The 19,292-nt window shown below is 43.7% G+C and overlaps 1 protein-coding gene across 2 annotated transcripts; it reads left to right on the top strand.

Annotated features, from left to right (window-relative positions):
* Positions 1-952: 952 nt before the first annotated feature.
* LOC115117274 (CTD small phosphatase-like protein 2-A) lies at positions 953-17,543 on the top strand. 2 transcript variants are annotated; one of them, XM_029645741.2, is made up of 13 exons: positions 953-1,196; positions 2,406-2,662; positions 8,588-8,720; positions 9,347-9,493; positions 9,966-10,178; positions 10,385-10,478; positions 10,695-10,806; positions 11,149-11,235; positions 12,157-12,219; positions 14,247-14,326; positions 14,532-14,658; positions 14,801-14,896; positions 15,774-17,543. In XM_029645741.2, exons 2-13 carry the CDS (start codon positions 2,426-2,428, stop codon positions 15,837-15,839), a joined length of 1,455 nt encoding a protein of 484 aa, XP_029501601.2. In that variant the 5' UTR covers positions 953-1,196; positions 2,406-2,425; the 3' UTR covers positions 15,840-17,543. The 2 variants fall into 2 exon arrangements, with proteins under 2 accessions (XP_029501601.2, XP_029501602.2); XM_029645742.2 differs by lacking the exon at positions 2,406-2,662 and having other exon boundaries at positions 960-1,196.
* Positions 17,544-19,292: the final 1,749 nt, after the last annotated feature.

The following is a 19,292-nucleotide window of genomic DNA, read 5'->3' on the forward strand; positions in this document are numbered from 1 at the left end:
CAGGGATTCTCACAACTCATGAGGATTATTAGGAGAGAATTTACCAGCTTTATACTAACATGTATTTAAATATGAATTTCCAAAGCAAACATTAGATATGTTTTTATGATTTTATTACATATGATTGTCCTGCTTTCATTCCTATAGGAAATTATAAATATAAAAGTTGAGTAATTTTAATAAATAACACATGTATTATTTTTGTTCTATTTTGCTGATAAGCTCCACTGAAGGGCTACTCCTAAACTTCTATAGTATGACGTCCTTCTCTGTTTACAATGACCACACCATACTAGGCATCCACACATACCGGTACTCACTATGCTTAGTTGGCTTAGGAAGTATATGAGATCAGACTTTGCTTTCCAAACCTATTTTTGAAAATAAATTGTGTACCAGTAATGCTGAGGTGCGCCTGCGCAGGTCATATGTGTGGCGCTGCGTCAAAGGCACTGCATCTCAGTGGTAGAGGAGTCACTACAGACCTTGGTTCGTTTCCAGGCTGTATCACAACTGGTCGTGATTGGGAGTCCCATAGGGTGGCGCACAATTGGCCCATCGTCCGGGTTAGGTATTGGCCGGGGTAGGCGTCATTGTAAATAATAATTTGTTCTTAACTGATTTGCCTAGTTAAATACATTAAAGTATGTGTGTGTGTATATATAATATATATAATATATATATAATGTGTGTGTGTGTGTGTGAGAGAGAATCAATCAATCATCCGGGATTTCTGACGAGTTAGCTAGGATTCGCATTACAGTGGGTACACTCGGTTTACTCCGGTGCAGCAGCCACATATATGCTCCGTATTGAAACACGTGATCCGTCAAACCATGTCATGAAAATAATATCTCTCACAAACCGTTTTACCGCATACTTTTATGACGTTATTTAGTGGTTACTTTTAGCTGCTTTTGCGATGGTGGTACACTGTAAATTGCATGTAATATAATCCACATTCCTAGACATCAAAGTAGTGCTGGAGTCCCGAGTAGCTTTATCGAGTGCACCCTCTCGGGAATTTGTGATGAGGCGGGAAATGGCGTCCGAAGAGCCCGTCGATGGTCTGTGGTTCTGAACACAGCTGGCAGCGATAACGACGGACAGACATCTCTCTCGGTGGCCGCACCGTTGCGGCTACCAGTGTGGACAGGCAAGCGGCAAGTTTGGTTACGAATTTATTTGCACCATCGGTAAGTAACGTTAATTGTTTATGGCTGTGTCAACATGTTTTTTTTTGTTGATTCAAACGATTGCCATATCACCAGTGAGCACCTAGCTAGCCAGCTTGATGTAGCTTTTAAAAATGCTACCAGCTAACGTGACTAGCTAGCTATATCTAGCGACGATACTAGTCATTTGATTTATTAAAACTAATATTAAAACTGCTGACCGATGTTATGCATGTTTGGTTAGCAATCGTGAAATCAAAATGGCTAGCTAGCCTGCTAATCTTAAGTGATGGATACCGTTAGCTAGTCGCCAGACAACTATTCCGTTACTTTAAAAAAATGTTAAATCGTTAGTCCCAATTTTGTTGGCTAGCTTTGCCATCTTACTACCTGTAATACCTGTATCTCGTTTTAGAATGGCCGGAATAAAATAATTGGGGTCGCTGTTTTGGTTAGCTAGCCAAACACTGGTTACATAACAGTTAACTGGCTAATGTAATGTTCATGCTTGTCACTCGCTGTTCACTGGCTTGCTAACAACTGCTAGCTAGATACTAGCTAACACATTACTAATGTTTGGAGCTATATATATATATATATATATATGTGGTGGCATTTGGTAAAGTCTCATATTTATTTTGTTTAACGTCCTATGTGACTTGTGAAAGGGAATTGTCGTCTTAACTAGTTACCTAGGTCTCATACTAGCACCTAGTTAAAAGTTTGCCAACAACTTCAGCTAGAAGGGGGAAAAAAAGCTTTGCAGAACTAACACCGCCCACTTTCCTGGTAGTGTTAATAAAATAACTACAAGTACTGTAGCATAGATCCCACTGTGGATCAAGTACTGTAGCATAGATCCCACTGTGGATCAAGTACTGTAGCATAGATCCCACTGTGGATCAAGTACTGTAGCATAGATCCCACTGTGGATATGTTATTGTCAATTTAAATCTGTATTCTGAAATATTTATACATTATAATTATAATTCTCAATGCTCTTTATTGTTTTAGATAAAGTCGTTTTTGGGGAATACAAATGTCAAGAATATGCCAAACATTCTAACAAAGTAAAAATAAACACATTGTTAGGGCTATAATAAATAAATGTGTTGTGGCTGTGTTAAAGTGTTGACTTGGCAACATGTCACCTCACTGGTTTCCTGTGTTCTCTTTGTTGTACTTGTAATATATATATTGCCCTGTCTGCTTGCTGTGCTGCCACACCAGTCTTCCATGTAACGTGTAGGATGATGAGGTTGAGAGTGCGGAAAGCTTCTCAGCAGACCAGCGCCAAACCAAAACCTGGTCCCAAATCCAGCCCCGGCCGTCCAGCCCCAGCCTCGGCCCCCCGCCCAGCCCAGGCCAAGAGGAAACACTGTGAGGTGGAGCCCACTGCTGCGACCAGGAGAGGCCTCAGAATGCAGAAGAATGAGACGGGCCTGTTTTCCACCATCAAGAAGTTCATCAGGGGAAATGCTGTCAAGGTGTGTTTGTGTGAACTGTTTGCAAATGCTCACGTTTTGGGTGGCAGGTAGCCTAGTGGTTAGAGCGTTGGGCCAGTAATGGAAAAGTTGCTAGATCGAATCCCTGAGCTGACGAGGTAAATATCTGTCGTTCTCCCCCTGAACAAAGTAGTTAACCCACTGTTCCTAGGCCGTCATTGTACACGGCTCAAAAAAATAAAGGGAACACTTAAACAACACAATGTAACTCCAAGTCAATCACACTTCTGTGAAATCAAACTGTCCACTTACGAAGCAACACTGATTGACAATAAATTTCACATGCTGTTGGGCAAATGGAATAGACAACAGGTGGAAATTATAGGCAATTAGCAAGACACCCCCAATAAAGGAGTGGTTCTGCAGGTGGGGACCACAGACCACTTCTCAGTTCCTATGCTTCCTGGCTGATGTTTTGGTCACTTTTGAATGCTGGCGGTGCTTTTACTCTAGTGGTAGCATGAGACTGAGTCTAGAACCCACACAAGTGGCTCAGGTAGTGCAGCTCATCCAGGATGGAACATCAATGCGAGCTGTAGCAAGAAGGTTTGCTGTGTCTGTCAGCGTAGTGTCCAGAGCATGGAGGCGCTACCAGGAGACAGGCCAGTACATCAGGAGACGTGGAGGAGGCCATAGGAGGGCAACAACCCAGCAGCAGGACCGCTACCTCCGCCTTTGTGCAAGGAGGAGCAGGAGGAGCACTGCCAGAGCCCTGCAAAATGACCTCTAGCAGGCCACAAATGTGCGTGTCTGCTCAAACGGTCAGAAACAGACTCCATGAGGGTGGTATGAGGGCCCAACGTCCACAGGTGGGGGTTGTGCTTACAGCCCAACACCGTGCAGGACGTTTTTCATTTGCCAGAGAACACCAAGATTGGCAAATTCGCCACTGGCGCCCTGTGTTCTTCACAGATGAAAGCAGGTTCACACTGGGCACATGTGACAGTCTGGAGACGCCGTGGAGAACGTTCTGCTGCCTGCAACATCCTCCAGCATGACTGGTTTGGCGGTGGGTCAGTCATGGTTTTGGGTGGCATTTCTTTGGGGTGCCGCACAGCCCTCTGCTCGCCAGAGGTAGCCTGACTGCCATTAGGTACCGAGATGAGATCCTCAGACCCCTTGTGAGACCATATGCTGGTGCGGTTGGCCCTGGGTTCCTCCTAATGCAAGACAATGCTAGACCTCATGTGGCTATAGTGTCAGCAGTTCCTGCAAGAGGAAGGCATTAATGCTATGGACTGGCCCGCCCGTTCCCCAGACCTGAATCCAATTGAGCACATCTGGGACATCATGTCACGCTCCATCCACCAACGCCACGTTGCACCACAGACTGTCCAGGAGTTGGTGGATGCTTTAGTCCAGGTCTGGGAGGATATCCCTCAGGAGACCATGCCCAGGCGTTGTAGGGAGGTCATACAGGCACGTGGAGGCAACACACTACTGAGCCTCATTCTGACTTGTTTTAAGGACATTACATCAAAGTTGGATCAGCCTGTAGTGTGGTTTTCCACTTTAATTTTGAGTGTGACTCCAAATCCAGACCTCCATGGGTTGATCAATTTGATTTTCATTGATAATTTTTGTGTGAATTTGTTGTCAGCACATTCAACTATGTAAAGAAAAAAGTATTTAATAAGAATATTTCATTCATTCAGATCTAGGATGTGTTATTTTAGTGTTCCCTTTATTTTTTTGAGCAGTGTAAATAAGAATTTGTTGTTAATTGACTTGCCTAGTTAAAGGTTAAATATAAAATCAATTGCGGCACATCCCATTCATGTCACGGGATGGATAATTTAGCGGTTTTACACGCTTCGTGTTCAAATAATCCAAATGACTTTGTTGAGCTTCACAATCAATTTGAGATGATGCGGGGAAAAATACTGTTATCGGTCTCATGACTTGAATGGGATTTGTACCTCAAATGCTAAAGCATTTAGGAACAGTACCAGGGGAAACTAAAGCAAAGCATGGATTCCTGTCATCAAATTTTATTTGTCTCATGCGCCTAATACAACAGGACTTTACTGTGAAATGCTTACTTACAAGCCCTTAACCAACAATGCAGATCAAGAAATAGAGTTGGGAAAATATTTACCAAATAAACGAAAGTACAATTTTTTTCAAATAAAAAGTAACAATAACATACAATGACCAAGGCTATATACAGGGGGTACCGGTACTGAATTAATATGTGGGGGTACAGGTTAGTCGAGGTAATTTGTACAGGTAGGTGGGGGTAAAGTGACTTTGCATTGATGAGTGGGATCAATGTTAATAGTCTTTGTGGCCATTTGATGAATGGTTCAGCAATTTTATAGCTTGGCTATAGAAGTAGTTAGGTACCCTTTGGACCTAGACTTGACACTCCGGTACTGCTTGCCGTGCGTTAGCAGAGAGAACAGTATGTCACTAGAGTCTTTGACAGTTTCTTTGGGCCTTCATCTGACACTGCGTTGTATATACAGTACCAGTCAAAAGTATGGACACACCTACTCATTCAAGGGTTTTTCTTTGTTTTTACTATTTTCTACATAGTAAAGATGTCAAAACTATGAAATAACACACATGGAATCATGTAGTAACCAAAAAAGTTTTAAACAAATTAAAATATATTTTATATTCTTCAAAGCAGCCACTTTTATCTTGATGACAGCTTTGTACACTCTTGCCATTCTCTCAACCAGCTTCACCTGGAATGCTTTTCCAACAGTCTTGAAGGAGTTCCCACATATGCTGAGCACTCGTTGGCTGCTTTTCCTTCACTCTGCCATCCAACTCATCCCAAACCATCTCAATTGGGTTGAGGTCGGGTGGTTGTGATGCCAGGTCATCTGATGCAGCCCCATCACTCTCCTTGGTCAAATAGCCCTTACACAGCCTGGAGGTGTGTTGTATCATTGTCCTGTTGAAAAACAAATGATAGTCCCACTAAGTGCAAACCAGATGGGGTGGCTATTCGCTGCAGAATGGTATGGTAGCCATGCTGGTTAAATGTGCCTTGAATTCTAAATCAATCACTGACTGTGTCACCAGCAAAGCACCATCACACCTACTCCATGCTTCACGATGGGAACTACACACACGGAGATCATCCGTTAACCAACTCTGTGTCTCACATAGACGTGGCCTTCACCTGCAACCGTTTTCAGTGGCTCATCATTTGTAAAATATATATCACACACACAGAAGGTTACCCACTTCATTACTTTGATACACTTGAAAACCCAATTGTAAAACAATTTATGTAAACTGTCATTATTTGTTGCTTATTTTCTACTTCTTAGATGCGTATAATGTCCAGGCTATAACCTAGCCTGGTGGGAACCAGCCTGATCACTGTGTTCAACATATAATGTCCAGGCTATAACCTAGCCTGGTAGAACCAGCCTGATCACTGTGTTCTCCATATAATCTCCAGACTATAACCTAGCCTGGTGGGAACCAGCCTGATCACTGTATTCAACATATAATGTCCAGGCTATAACCTAGCCTGGTAGAACCAGCCTGATCACTGTGTTCTCCATATAATCTCCAGACTATAACCTAGCCTGGTGGGAACCAGCCTGATCACTGTGTTCTCCATATAATCTCCAGGCTATAACCTAGCCTGGTGGGAACCAGCCTGATCACTGTGTTCTCCATATAATCTCCAGGCTATAACCTAGCCTGGTGGGAACCAGCCTGATCACTGTGTTCAACATATAATCTCCAGGCTATAACCTAGCCTGGTAGAACCAGCCTGATCACTGTGTTCTCCATATAATCTCCAGGCTATAACCTAGCCTGGTGGGAACCAGCCTGATCACTGTGTTCACCATGTAATCTCCAGGCTATAACCTAGCCTGGTGGGAGCCAGCCTGATCACTGTGTTCTCCATATAATCTCCAGGCTATAACCTAGCCTGGTGGGAACCAGCCTGATCACTGTGTTCACCAAGCTATTTCACTTCACATTTTCTGATATCTGAAGAGAAATAGAAAGGCAAATCCATTGATCAGGTTGGTTCCACCAGGATAATCATAACCAGTATTGATCGTGTCTGTTCAGTGCCCTGTGTGTGTGTGTGTGACCGTCCAGTATCTTTGAGGAAGGGCTAGGAGCTGATCTACGCTGCTGTGACCATTTAATGAAGCGCTGGTAAAGACATATCCTAACTGCCATTGATATTAGAACAGTGACTGTTCACAGAAACATCTATGGAGCCAGCACATGGAGACTTGCAAGATGATGTGATGAAGTCCAGACTGACAGACAGGCTTGATACTGATGTCTCTGAATGGAGAGAGGCCTGGCACTCTGTACTGATGTCTCTGAATGGAGAGAGACCTGGCACTCTGTACTGATGTCTCTGAATGGAGAGAGGCCTGGCACTCTGTACTGATGTCTCTGAATGGAGAGAGGCCTGGCACTCTGTACTGATGTCTCTGAATGGAGAGAGACCTGGCACTCTGTACTGATGTCTCTGAATGGAGAGAGGCCTGGCACTCTGTACTGATGTCTCTGAATGGAGAGAGGCCTGGCACTCTGTACTGATGTCTCTGAATGGAGAGAGGCCTGGCACTCTGTACTGATGTCTATGAATGGAGAGAGACCTGGCACTCTGTACTGATGTCTCTGAATGGAGAGAGACCTGGCACTCTGTACTGATGTCTCTGAATGGAGAGAGACCTGGCACTCTGTACTGATGTCTCTGAATGGAGAGAGGCCTGGCACTCTGTACTGATGTCTCTGAATGGAGAGAGGCCTGGCACTCTGTACTGATGTCTCTGAATGGAGAGAGGCCTGGCACTCTGTACTGATGTCTCTGAATGGAGAGCGACCTGGCACTCTGTACTGATGTCTCTGAATGGAGAGAGACCTGGCACTCTGTACTGATGTCTCTGAATGGAGAGAGGCCTGGCACTCTGTACTGATGTCTCTGAATGGAGAGAGGCCTGGCACTCTGTACTGATGTCTCTGAATGGAGAGAGGCCTGGCACTCTGTACTGATGTCTCTGAATGGAGAGAGGCCTGGCACTCTGTACTGATGTCTCTGAATGGAGAGAGACCTGGCACTCTGTACTGATGTCTCTGAATGGAGAGAGACCTGGCACTCGGCATTAAACATTTTACTAGACAACTTTTACTTGTATTGTCTTTTATTATTATTGAATTCAATGGTATCAGTCAATATGGGGAGGAGGGAAAACCCTTTGTATTCTGCACCAGGATCAGGGAACTCCTGGTGTGTGTGTATGGGACACCAAACAGGAAGGTAATTACCATGTTTGCCAAGGTCGGCCCCATTACCACCAGAAACAATGCAGATGGGCGCAGCATCTGTATCGCCTGGGAATGACAATGACAGATTAAATATGCACATTGTTATATTAGCAAAACACCGCTTCGATGGTATTATGTAAAGGGTGGTTTATTCTACATCAACCTGTTACTGCAATGTTAAAGTTATCAAAACACTTTGTTTAGAACATCTACATAAAACCAGAAATTGCGTTCTTCTCATATGACTGCAGGCTATTGATCTGTTCAAAGCTTCCTCCGGCATCTCACCATACATCTGCCTGTAGTTGTACAACACAACCTGCAGGAGGTTTGTTTGTTGTGATTTTGGGGGGGGAGGGATTCTGACAGATGGGTGTGTCCTGGTGGTGGCAAGGACACGCCCACATCAAACCCCCCCCAGTTACATTTGGCTTCTGTTTCTTGAGGAGCCAAAAGAGGCCAACATCTGCAGGTCCAATTCACCTTTTTTAAAGTTAAAATGGCATTTTGATTTTAAAACGGTTGAAGAGGATTAGCATCCTAAATTAAAGCTACAAGTCAGAAGGATTCCATATTGAATGTTGCTTTCAGCAAGTTGTGACACTAACTACTAGTTCCTCTACTCTGCTTCCTTTCTGTCAGATGGAGCATGACATCCCAGCTAAGAGGAGTCGTGTTGATTGTAAAGTGGGCAGCAGCAACCTGATCACGTCTTCTCCTCATCCTCCTAACAAAGCTATCCCCAGGGGCTGCAGGAGAAGCGCTAACAAACCTGGTGAGTCAAGACATTCCTCTGGCATAATTAAGCAATGAGGCACGAGGTGGTGTGGTATATGGCCAATATACCACGGCTAAGGGCTGTTCTTAAGCACGACGCAACGCGGAATCCGTTGTATATTGGCCATATATCACAAATCCCTGAGGTGCCTTATTGATATTATAAACTGGTTACCAATGTAATTAGAACAGTAAAAATGTTTTGTCATACCTATGGTATACGGTCTGATATACCATGGCTGTCAGCCAATCAGAATTCAGGTCTGGAACCAACCGGTTTTATAATCTGTAATAATAATGGAGTCGTTCGTAGCGCGAAATGACAAACTGTTGTCACGACGTCATCTTTGTGAACATCTGCTTTTGGAAATGTTGCAATGAGTCAATTGGTCATTAATGTTCATGAGATCGAAATGTCCTGTTTTGCTGTAACAGTGTGGATGTTGTCGTGTCCATTGTAAGAGTTCTGGCTGTACGACCACGTGGACAACACTTCCCCTCCGCTGTAAGGAGGCGGTGATCATTAATGCTCAGGAAATCTGAAATATTCTGCGTTGCCAAAAAAGCAGGTGGATTTGGCAGGTTTCATTGGAAATAGTGAAGTTCCCTTGTTTTTCCCCTCAGATCCAATGACGTTGAACAGTAAGCCCCTGAAGCCCAACGGTAAACTGGAGGTCCCCGTGGAGGTGGCCATCAGCCCTCCTCGCACTACTCTCCTGGGCACCATCTTCTCTCCCGTCTTCAACTTCTTCTCACCTGCAACCAAGACGGGTAACAGAATCTGCCTCAAGTCTCATCATTGTGTCTTGTGTTTGTTTGGTTTTTTTTGTTTGTTTTTTTTCAACCAGGAAGACTGGTTACAGATTAAGGATGTTATTGGACTGAAACACATTTACTCAATGGAGTTCCTCCAACGTGCTTTACTGATCCATGACTTGGTGTAATCTGTCTGGGATACCAGCCCCATGGTTTATTTTTTTTACCGGTCCTAAAGGAATTCTCTTATATACCTCCCTCTTCTCTACGTCGCTCCTGTGTATCCCCCTCGTCCAGCCAGAGGTTTTAAATCTAAAACATATCTGTGGGTTACACACACTTTTTTAAATATATTTTTTAATCCATGTTCACTCTTCTCTCGTCATTGCCTTATTCCTCTCTGTGTACGGCGTTAACGAGAGAAGATTCAAAGAAAATACTTTTTGAGATTAACCCCCTGTGTCTCTCCTGTATCTCCCCGATCCAGCCACTCTTGGGTCTGACTCACCTGGGCAGGTGCTGGAGGCTGAGGAGATTGTGAAGGAGGTGGAGGAAATGTCGACCAGTACCCCCACATCTACAGAAGGCGTCGTCCTCTCTCCTGTTGCTCCAGTACCACCACCGGCTCCTCTGGCTACACCAGAACCACCTGTGGAGGAAGGGGAGATGGTTACAGAAACAGATACGCCCCTTTTAACAGGTAACCGTGGTGATATGCCCCTTCTAACTTGTAACCGTGGCGGTACGCCCCTTCTAACAGGTTAAAACCCAGTGATTAGTAATCTGGAATATTCAGTGGAATTTTTTTACTTGCTGTGTTTGCTATGTTGAAATACCCGGGGTAAAAGTACATGCAAATAAATAAAACCTGTGGATTTCTGTGCCATTTTTAAATATGTCATCCAGCTCCGGTATGCACCCCAGTCAGCTGTTACCCCCACGCCCCTCCCACAGCCCCTGCAGACGGCACCTACGAGGAGGACTGGGAAGTCTTTGATCCGTGAGTATCTACCTCTTAGTTTATTTACCAACCAAACAACGTTTTAGGTGCCCCTCTTTAAATGTCTGTAGAATAATTAGTAGTAGAAGTAGGTCGCCCATCTGCGTGTCGTCATCACCATCAAACCAATTGAAGAAAAGTATTGTGTGTGTGTAAATGTTTGTTTTTTTCTTTACTTGAACCAACTAATATCTTCTGTGCCTGCTCTGTTTTCAGGTACTTCTTCATCAAACATGTGCCTCCGTTGACAGAGGAGCAGATAGCCAGGAAACCAGCACTGCCTCTCAAAACACGCAGCACACCAGAGTTCTCCCTGGTCCTAGATTTGGTGAGTAGCACTTTTTTTTAATATATATTTTTTTATATATTTGAGTCATTAGCAGAAGCTCTTGTTTAGCCTGGGTGCCGGTGAGTTTCTGCACTCTTTTAATATAGCCTGTGTGCCAGTCTACGACAGTTGCTTTCCCATTGGAGCGCTACGATTGGTTTCTCAAAATTCTGGGGCTAAGCAAAGGTTAAATTTGTCTTGACAATTGGAGTAGGCAGAAGAAGCACAAACCAATCTGCGACTAGGCTAGCTCTCATCCACAGCGTCTTACAGTCGGTGCATTCAACTAAAGAAGGTTGAACAGCCGCTAACCAGAAGGTGTACTGTTTGTGTCTTCATCAGGACGAGACGTTGGTGCACTGTAGTCTGAATGAGTTGGATGACGCAGCGCTGACCTTCCCTGTCCTGTTCCAAGACGTCATCTACCAGGTACAGGCTGTGATACTATAGAAATCCACAGGTGTTAAGTGATTGTCAATGGGCTTTTTCTCAATTCTTCTTTCCTTGTGTCCTCTCTCTCTCTCTCCTCGCTTTATTCTCAAACCACATTGTAAGAGAATATCCAAGGGCTTTTTCTCAATTCTTCTTTCCTTGTGTCCTTTCTCTCTCTCCTCGCTTTATTCTCACACCACATTGTAAGAGAATATCCAAGGGCTTTTTCTCAATTCTTCTTTCCTTGTGTCCTTTCTCTCTCTCTCGCTTTATTCTCACACCACATTGTAAGAGAATATCCAAGGGCTTTTCTCAATTCTTCTTTCCTTGTGTCCTTTCTCTCTCTCCTCGCTTTATTCTCACACCACATTGTAAGAGAATATCCAAGGGCTTTTTCTCAATTCTTCTTTCCTTGTGTCCTTTCTCTCTCTCCTCGCTTTATTCTCACACCACATTGTAAGAGAATATCCAAGGGCTTTTTCTCAATTCTTCTTTCCTTGTGTCCTTTCTCTCTCTCCTCGCTTTATTCTCACACCACATTGTAAGAGAATATCCAAGGGCTTTTTCTCAATTCTTCTTTCCTTGTGTCCTTTCTCTCTCTCCTCGCTTTATTCTCACACCACATTGTAAGAGAATATCCAAGGGCTTTTTCTCAATTCTTCTTTCCTTGTGTCCTTTCTCTCTCTCCTCGCTTTATTCTCACACCACATTGTAAGAGAATATCCAAGGGCTTTTTCTCAATTCTTCTTTCCTTGTGTCCTTTCTCTCTCTCCTCGCTTTATTCTCACACCACATTGTAAGAGAATATCCAAGGGCTTTTTCCCATGGATTATTTTTCATCATGCAAAACATATATCTTTCACTGAACAGGGAACGCTCTTGACATATGGTTTCCATATGATTCTTTCTTCTCTGCAGGTGTATGTGCGTTTGAGGCCGTTCTTCAGAGAGTTCCTGGAGCGCATGTCTCAAATTTACGAGGTGAGGTCCTATGTGTTTAATACATAGACATCAGACCACTGTAGACTAGAGTGAAAATTAATTCCTGTCTTGTTCGGTCAATAAAATAAATTCCCCCACCTGTACTATCCTGATCCTACAACAGTTTTATAACCCCAGAACATTCTTGTCCCTTATCACAAAAAAATTGCTGACGCCCGTGCTCAATTTTGTGCGCAAAAGTATGTAGGCTATTCAATCAAATTTGTGTTTAAAGCCCTTTTTACATCAGCAGATGTCACAAAGTGCTATACAGTAACCCAGCCTAAAACTCCAAACAACAAGCAATGCCTGTGGCTGCGAGAATGTCAAGAGTGTGCAAAGCTGGCATCAAGGGTGGCTACTTTGAAGAATCTCAAATATAAAATTGATTTGTTTAACACATTCTTGGTTACTACATGATTCCATGTGTGTTATTTCACAGTTTTCATGTTTTTTTTGTTGTTTATTCTACAATTTAGAAAATAGTTTAAATAAAAAGTCCTGTCTGTCTGTGACATGACTCTGTATTTCCACCCCTATTACTGCACTGCCCTTTCCTGTGGACTGTTGATCCTGTCCCGAACTTGACTCCCGTTCCCTGCCAGATTCCCGCGGGGTCCCGTTCTCGTGTAAACATTACATTTTACATTTACATTTAAGTCATTTAGCAGACGCTCTTATCCAGAGCGACTTACAAATTGGTGCATTCACCTTATGACCTCCAGTGGAACAGTAGTGCATCTAAATCTTTTCAGGGGGAGGGGGGGTGAGAGGGATTACTTTATCCTATCCTAGGTATTCCTTAAAGAGGTGGGGTTTCAGGTGTCTCCGGAAGGTGGTGATTGACTCCGCTGTCCTGGCGTCGTGAGGGAGTTTGTTCCACCATTGGGGGCCAGAGCAGCGAACAGTTTTGACTGGGCTGAGCGGGAACTGTACTTCCTCAGTGGTAGGGAGGCGAGCAGGCCAGAGGTGGATGAACGCAGTGCCCTTGTTTGGGTGTAGGGCCTGATCAGAGCCTGGAGGTACTGAGGTGCCGTTCCCCTCACAGCTCCGTAGGCAAGCACCATGGTCTTGTAGCGGATGCGAGCTTCAACTGGAAGCCAGTGGAGGGAGCGGAGGAGCGGGGTGACGTGAGAGAACTTGGGAAGGTTGAACACCAGACGGGCTGCGGCGTTCTGGATGAGTTGTAGGGGTTTAATGGCACAGGCAGGGAGCCCAGCCAACAGCGAGTTGCAGTAATCCAGACGGGAGATGACAAGTGCCTGGATTAGGACCTGCGCCGCTTCCTGTGTGAGGCAGGGTCGTACTCTGCGGATGTTGTAGAGCATGAACCTACAGGAACGGGCCACCGCCTTGATGTTAGTTGAGAACGACAGGGTGTTGTCCAGGATCACGCCAAGGTTCTTAGCGCTCTGGGAGGAGGACACAATGGAGTTGTCAACCGTGATGGCGAGATCATGGAACGGGCAGTCCTTCCCGGGAGGAAGAGCAGCTCCGTCTTGCCGAGGTTCAGCTTGAGGTGGTGATCCGTCATCCACACGGATATGTCTGCCAGACATGCAGAGATGCGATTCGCCACCTGGTCATCAGAAGGGGGAAAGGAGAAGATTAATTGTGTGTCGTCTGCATAGCAATGATAGGAGAGACCATGTGAGGTTATGACAGAGCCAAGTGACTTGGTGTATAGCGAGAATAGGAGAGGGCCTAGAACAGAGCCCTGGGGGACACCAGTGGTGAGAGCACGTGGTGTGGAGACGGATTCTCGCCACGCCACCTGGTAGGAGCGACCTGTCAGGTAGGACGCAATCCAAGCGTGGGCCGCGCCGGAGATGCCCAACTCGGAGAGGGTGGAGAGGAGGATCTGATGGTTCACAGTATCGAAGGCAGCCGATAGGTCTAGAAGGATGAGAGCAGAGGAGAGAGAGTTAGCTTTAGCAGTACTGTAGACTTCACTGGGACAGACAATCAAACAGAACGGAAATATATACTTTTAAAAAGTATTGTTATGGGTTTCTTGTCGTTCACAGATCATTCTGTTCACTGCCTCTAAGAAGGTGTATGCAGACAAGCTGCTCAACATCCTGGACCCTAAGAAACAGTTGGTCAGGTCAGTTAAATGGAAGTTATTGCTTTTTGAATGATTACAAATAACCCGTGTTGAGTTGCACCGTGACCTGTATCCCAAATGGCACAATATTCCCCAAAAGTAGTGCACCTATGTAGGGTTTAGGGTGTGTCTATGAAGCTTGTGCTAATGTCCTAACACCCACTTCTACACTTGGCTAATCATTTGGGTTATTCCTCTCCTACAGGCATCGTTTGTTTCGTGAGCACTGTGTATGTGTTCAAGGAAACTACATCAAGGACTTAAACATTCTTGGAAGAGATCTTTCAAAAACAATAATAATCGACAATTCACCTCAAGCCTTCGCCTATCAGGTAAAAGCCTTTACAGTACTCATTCTATCCCGCAGGAATCGCATACTTGAATGATATGCCGTCAATATACAATAAGTATTTTGGATAAAAGTGACGGCAAAGTGGCATATACGATTCAAAACGTCATGGTTCTTCATCACAGCTTTCCAATGGGATTCCCATCGAGAGCTGGTTCATGGACAGGAACGATAACGAGCTTCTCAAGCTGGTTCCTTTCCTGGAGAAGCTAGTAGAGATGGTATGTACTCATTCTGGAGAAGCTAGTAGAGATGGTATGTACTCATTCTGGAGAAGCTAGTAGAGATGGTATGTACTCATTCTGGAGAAGCTAGTGGAGATGGTATGTACTCATTCTGGAGAAGCTAGTGGAGATGGTATGTACTCATTCTGGAGAAGCTAGTGGAGATGGTATGTACTCATTCTGGAGAAGCTAGTGGAGATGGTATGTACTCATTCTGGAGAAGCTAGTGGAGATGGTATGTACTCATTCTGGAGAAGCTAGTGGAGATGGTATGTACTCATTCTGGAGAAGCTAGTGGAGATGGTATGTACTCATTCTGGAGAAGCTAGTGGAGATGGTATGTACTCATTCTGGAGAAGCTAGTGGAGATGGTATGTACTCATTCTGGAGAAGCTAGTGGAGATGGTATGTACTCATTCTGGAGAAGCTAGTGGAGATGGTATGTACTCATTCTGGAGAAGCTAGTGGAGATGGTATGTACTCATTCTGGAGAAGCTAGTGGAGATGGTATGTACTCATTCTGGAGAAGCTAGTGGAGATGGTATGTACTCATTCTGGAGAAGCTAGTGGAGATGGTATGTACTCATTCTGGAGAAGCTAGTGGAGATGGTATGTACTCATTCTGGAGAAGGGGGAAAATGTAAAAAAAAAAAAAAAAATTAACGAATTTATTTTTGAATGTGCATCCAACTCCAACGACTTCCTTATGTACTCACTCAAACATTTGCCCTTGTACCTGTTAGACTGTCTGTATCCGGCTTGCATAAACAGACCGGTTTCTGTTCTTTCTCTTCCTCCACGAAAGTCACCTCGTTCATTTGTGTTGCTGTACTATTTTATGCAACCTGTTGTCTGTTCTTACACTCCTCCACAGAATGAGGACGTAAGGCCTTACGTCAGAGAACGGTTTCGTCTTCACGATCTCCTTCCTCCAGACTGATTTGTGATTGGTTGACCCAGCAGGCTAACCAATAGAAATACAGAATGTATATTTATATTAGAATGTTCATTCTAATTCTATGGATTAGCCCTGCAGTACTTGGAGAGGGATGCCTTCCCTTCAACACAGCGGAGATGAGGAGAATCAAGTTTAACTGACTCTAATGAGGATGTTGTTTTAAATGGATCTCTGCCTACAACTACAACGTTTTCATTACTGATGAAAATACCAACAAAACACCATTACAGAGGATTTTCTTGTTACTGAAAATCACAAAACACAAATCTTTATAATTCCTGAAGCTATGTACAGTTTGAGTATTTGTATATGTTTTCTATTCTCGAACTAAACTGTTATACTCAAACTAAACTGTACCCCCAGGGTAGAGCAGTCCCCTTGTATTGTAAAAGGCTTCTGCCTAGACGGATGGACCTCTTTGTTTATTCTTGAAAGCAGGGCCGTGTTCATTAAGGCACAAACGTTTTGCAACTAAGGAAAATAAAGCGTTTCTGATTGGACAAGTCCAGGCAGAACGTCTCCAATTCGGACCGTTTTCTTCGTTTTTGGTGCCTAATGAACAAGACCGTGGCGACTTTCTGGGAGATTGTTTCTCATCTGCAGCTACACTTTTGGACTGAATGTCATGCAGTATTTGAGTGTGGGGACCTGACTGTTCCAGACTCCTTTTAACAGGAATGGGCAGTCAAACCTGTATAATATACACACTCGATTACATGTGTACATATGACGTATATATTTTTCAACTTTTCACTGTGCTTCTGATTTTAGTATGTGTTCCTCTTTTAACTGACGACCTCTTTTCTTTTTTACGCCTTTGGAGAAAAAAAATAGTGATTTTTCTGTTGTCTGCCTGCAATTTTTACATCCCAAATAGTAACCTATTCCCTATATAGTGCACTGTTTGACCACAGTCCTATGGGACCTATTCCCTATATAGTGCACTGTTTGACCACAGTCCTATGGGACCTATTCCCTATATAGTGCACTATACAAAAGAATAGGGTGTAATTTGGTATGCATGCTTACTTCCTAGTGTGCTTTTTAGTCCCATTTTAAGTGCAGTTATGTGGTCTCTAACAAGGTGCGGGTTTTTAAGAGGAAATGTTTATGAAATCATCATGATGACGTGCATAGGTCGTAATGTTAATGTAGTATAAGGTTTCACTTGGAAGACCATTCAACAAGCCATAATGATGGCCCAGATATTCATTTAGAAAATGTATATTTGAGATTTCACCCCTTTTTTTTTTTTTTTGTAAAGATGTTTTAAAAAATACCCTTAAGATGCTCTGTTTTTAGGGTGTGATGAAGAGTTTGAGGAAGGAAGGCTCCGGAGCTCCTGCACTTTTTGTATAAAAAAAAAAAAAAACTTTTAAATGCAGCCCTATGTAAAAAAAACATTTTTTTGTACACAAGTTATCACCTCAATTGTTATATCTGGACTATTTTGAAATCGTAGCACCAGCAAAACGGCTAACATTTTGTTTTTATCTTTTAAATCATGTTTTTCATTGTTCTTAGTAGTGGGTGCGTGTGGAATCTCTTATGTATGAGTCTAAAAGTTTGGCCGATAAGACTCCATGTTGTCATTGACCATCTTGGACGGTCACTCCTGTTGTACTTGGTGTTACTCAATGGTGTCCTTGATCATAAATACATTTTTATACAATTAATGAAAATGAATGATTTACGTTTTTGTTTTTGAACTGCATCAGTATGAGCGGAGACGCATACATTATTTAGCAAGATACTCTTAGTCACATTTGTATTTTTTTTGTGTGTGTGTGTGTGGACACCCCTACAAATTAGTGGGATTTGACTATTTCAGCCACACCTGTTGCTGACCGGTGTATACAATTGAGCACAGCCATGCAATCTCCATAGACAAACATTGGCAGAATGTCCCGTACTGAAAAGCTCAGTGACTTTCAATGTGGCACCGTCATAGGATTCCACCTTTCCCTTTAATGGATTAAAATACTTTTATCCCCCTCATCAGTCTACACACAAGACCCCATAATGACAAAGCAAAAACGGGTATTTATACATTTTTGCAAATGTATTCAAAATAAAAACAAATTAAATACCTTACGTAAGTATTCGGACCCTTTGCTATGAGACTTGAAATTGAACCAAGCCATTTCGATGAATTAATTGTCCGTAGAGCTCAACGGGTACCAAAACATTTCTGCAGCATTGAAGGTCCCCAGGAACACAGTGGACTCCATCATTCTTAAATGGAAGAAGTTTGGGACCACCAGGACTCTTTCAAGAGCTGGCCGCCCAGCCAAACTGCGTTCGGGGAAGAAGGGCCTTGGTCAGGGAGGTGACCAAAAATGCAGTGGTCACTGTGACAGAGCTCCTCTGTGGAGATGGGAGAACCTTCCAGAAGAACAACCATCTCTGCAGCACTGCACAGATCAGGCCTTTATGGTAGAGTGGCCAGATGGAAGCCGTGCCTTTTAATGAAGAATGGCTTCCATGACAGCCCTCTTGGAGTTTGCCAAAAGGCACCTAAAGGACTCTCGGACCATGAGAAACTAGATTCTCTGGTCTGATGAAGCCAATATTGAACACTTTGGCCTGAATGCCAAGTGTCACGTCTGGAGGAAACCTGGCACCATCCCTACGGTGAAGCATGGTGGTGGCAGCATCATGCTGTGGGGATGTTTTTCAGCAGCAGGGACTGGGAGACTAGTCAGGATCGGGAGAAAGATGAACGGAGCAAATTACAGTAAGATCCTTTTTGAAAACCTGCTTCAGAGCACTCAGATCCTCAGACTGGGGTGAAGGTTCACCTTCCAACAGGACAACAACCCTAAGCACACAGCCAAGACAATGCAGGAGTGGCTTTGGGAAAAGTCTCAATGTCCTTGAGTGGCCCAGTCAGAGCCCAGACTTGAACCTGATAGAACATCTCTGGAAATAGCTGTGCAGCGACACTCCCCATCCAACCTGACAGAGCTTGAGAGGGTCTGCAGAGAAAAACTCAAGGCTGTAATGGCTGCCAAAGGTGCTTCAACAAAGTACTGAGTAAAGGGAGTAAAAGGGCTGAATACTTATGTAAATGTCATTTCAGTTTATACATTTTTGCAGACTTGTTTAAAGTCAACATATTTTTTGGCTTTGTCATTATGGGGTATTGTGTGTAGATTGATGAGGGGGAAAAAGCTATTTAATCTAATTTTGAATAGGGCTGTAACCTATCAAAATTGAAAAAATTGAAGGGGTCTGAATACTTTCCGAATGCATTGAAACAGTACTTTTTCCGTTACTCTCCTCTCCCCAACTTGGGACTTGAACCAGGGACCCAGTGCACACCGACAACAGTCACCCTCGAGGCATCTGTCGTGGAAATTCTACACACGGACACTCAAAGTCAATCTTAAATGAATCGTTGTTTATTAACAGTCAACTGGAGAGGTTCCAACA

Source organism: Oncorhynchus nerka, linkage group LG17 (assembly GCF_034236695.1).
Source record: "Oncorhynchus nerka isolate Pitt River linkage group LG17, Oner_Uvic_2.0, whole genome shotgun sequence".
NCBI classification, from domain to species: Eukaryota; Metazoa; Chordata; class Actinopteri; order Salmoniformes; family Salmonidae; genus Oncorhynchus; species Oncorhynchus nerka.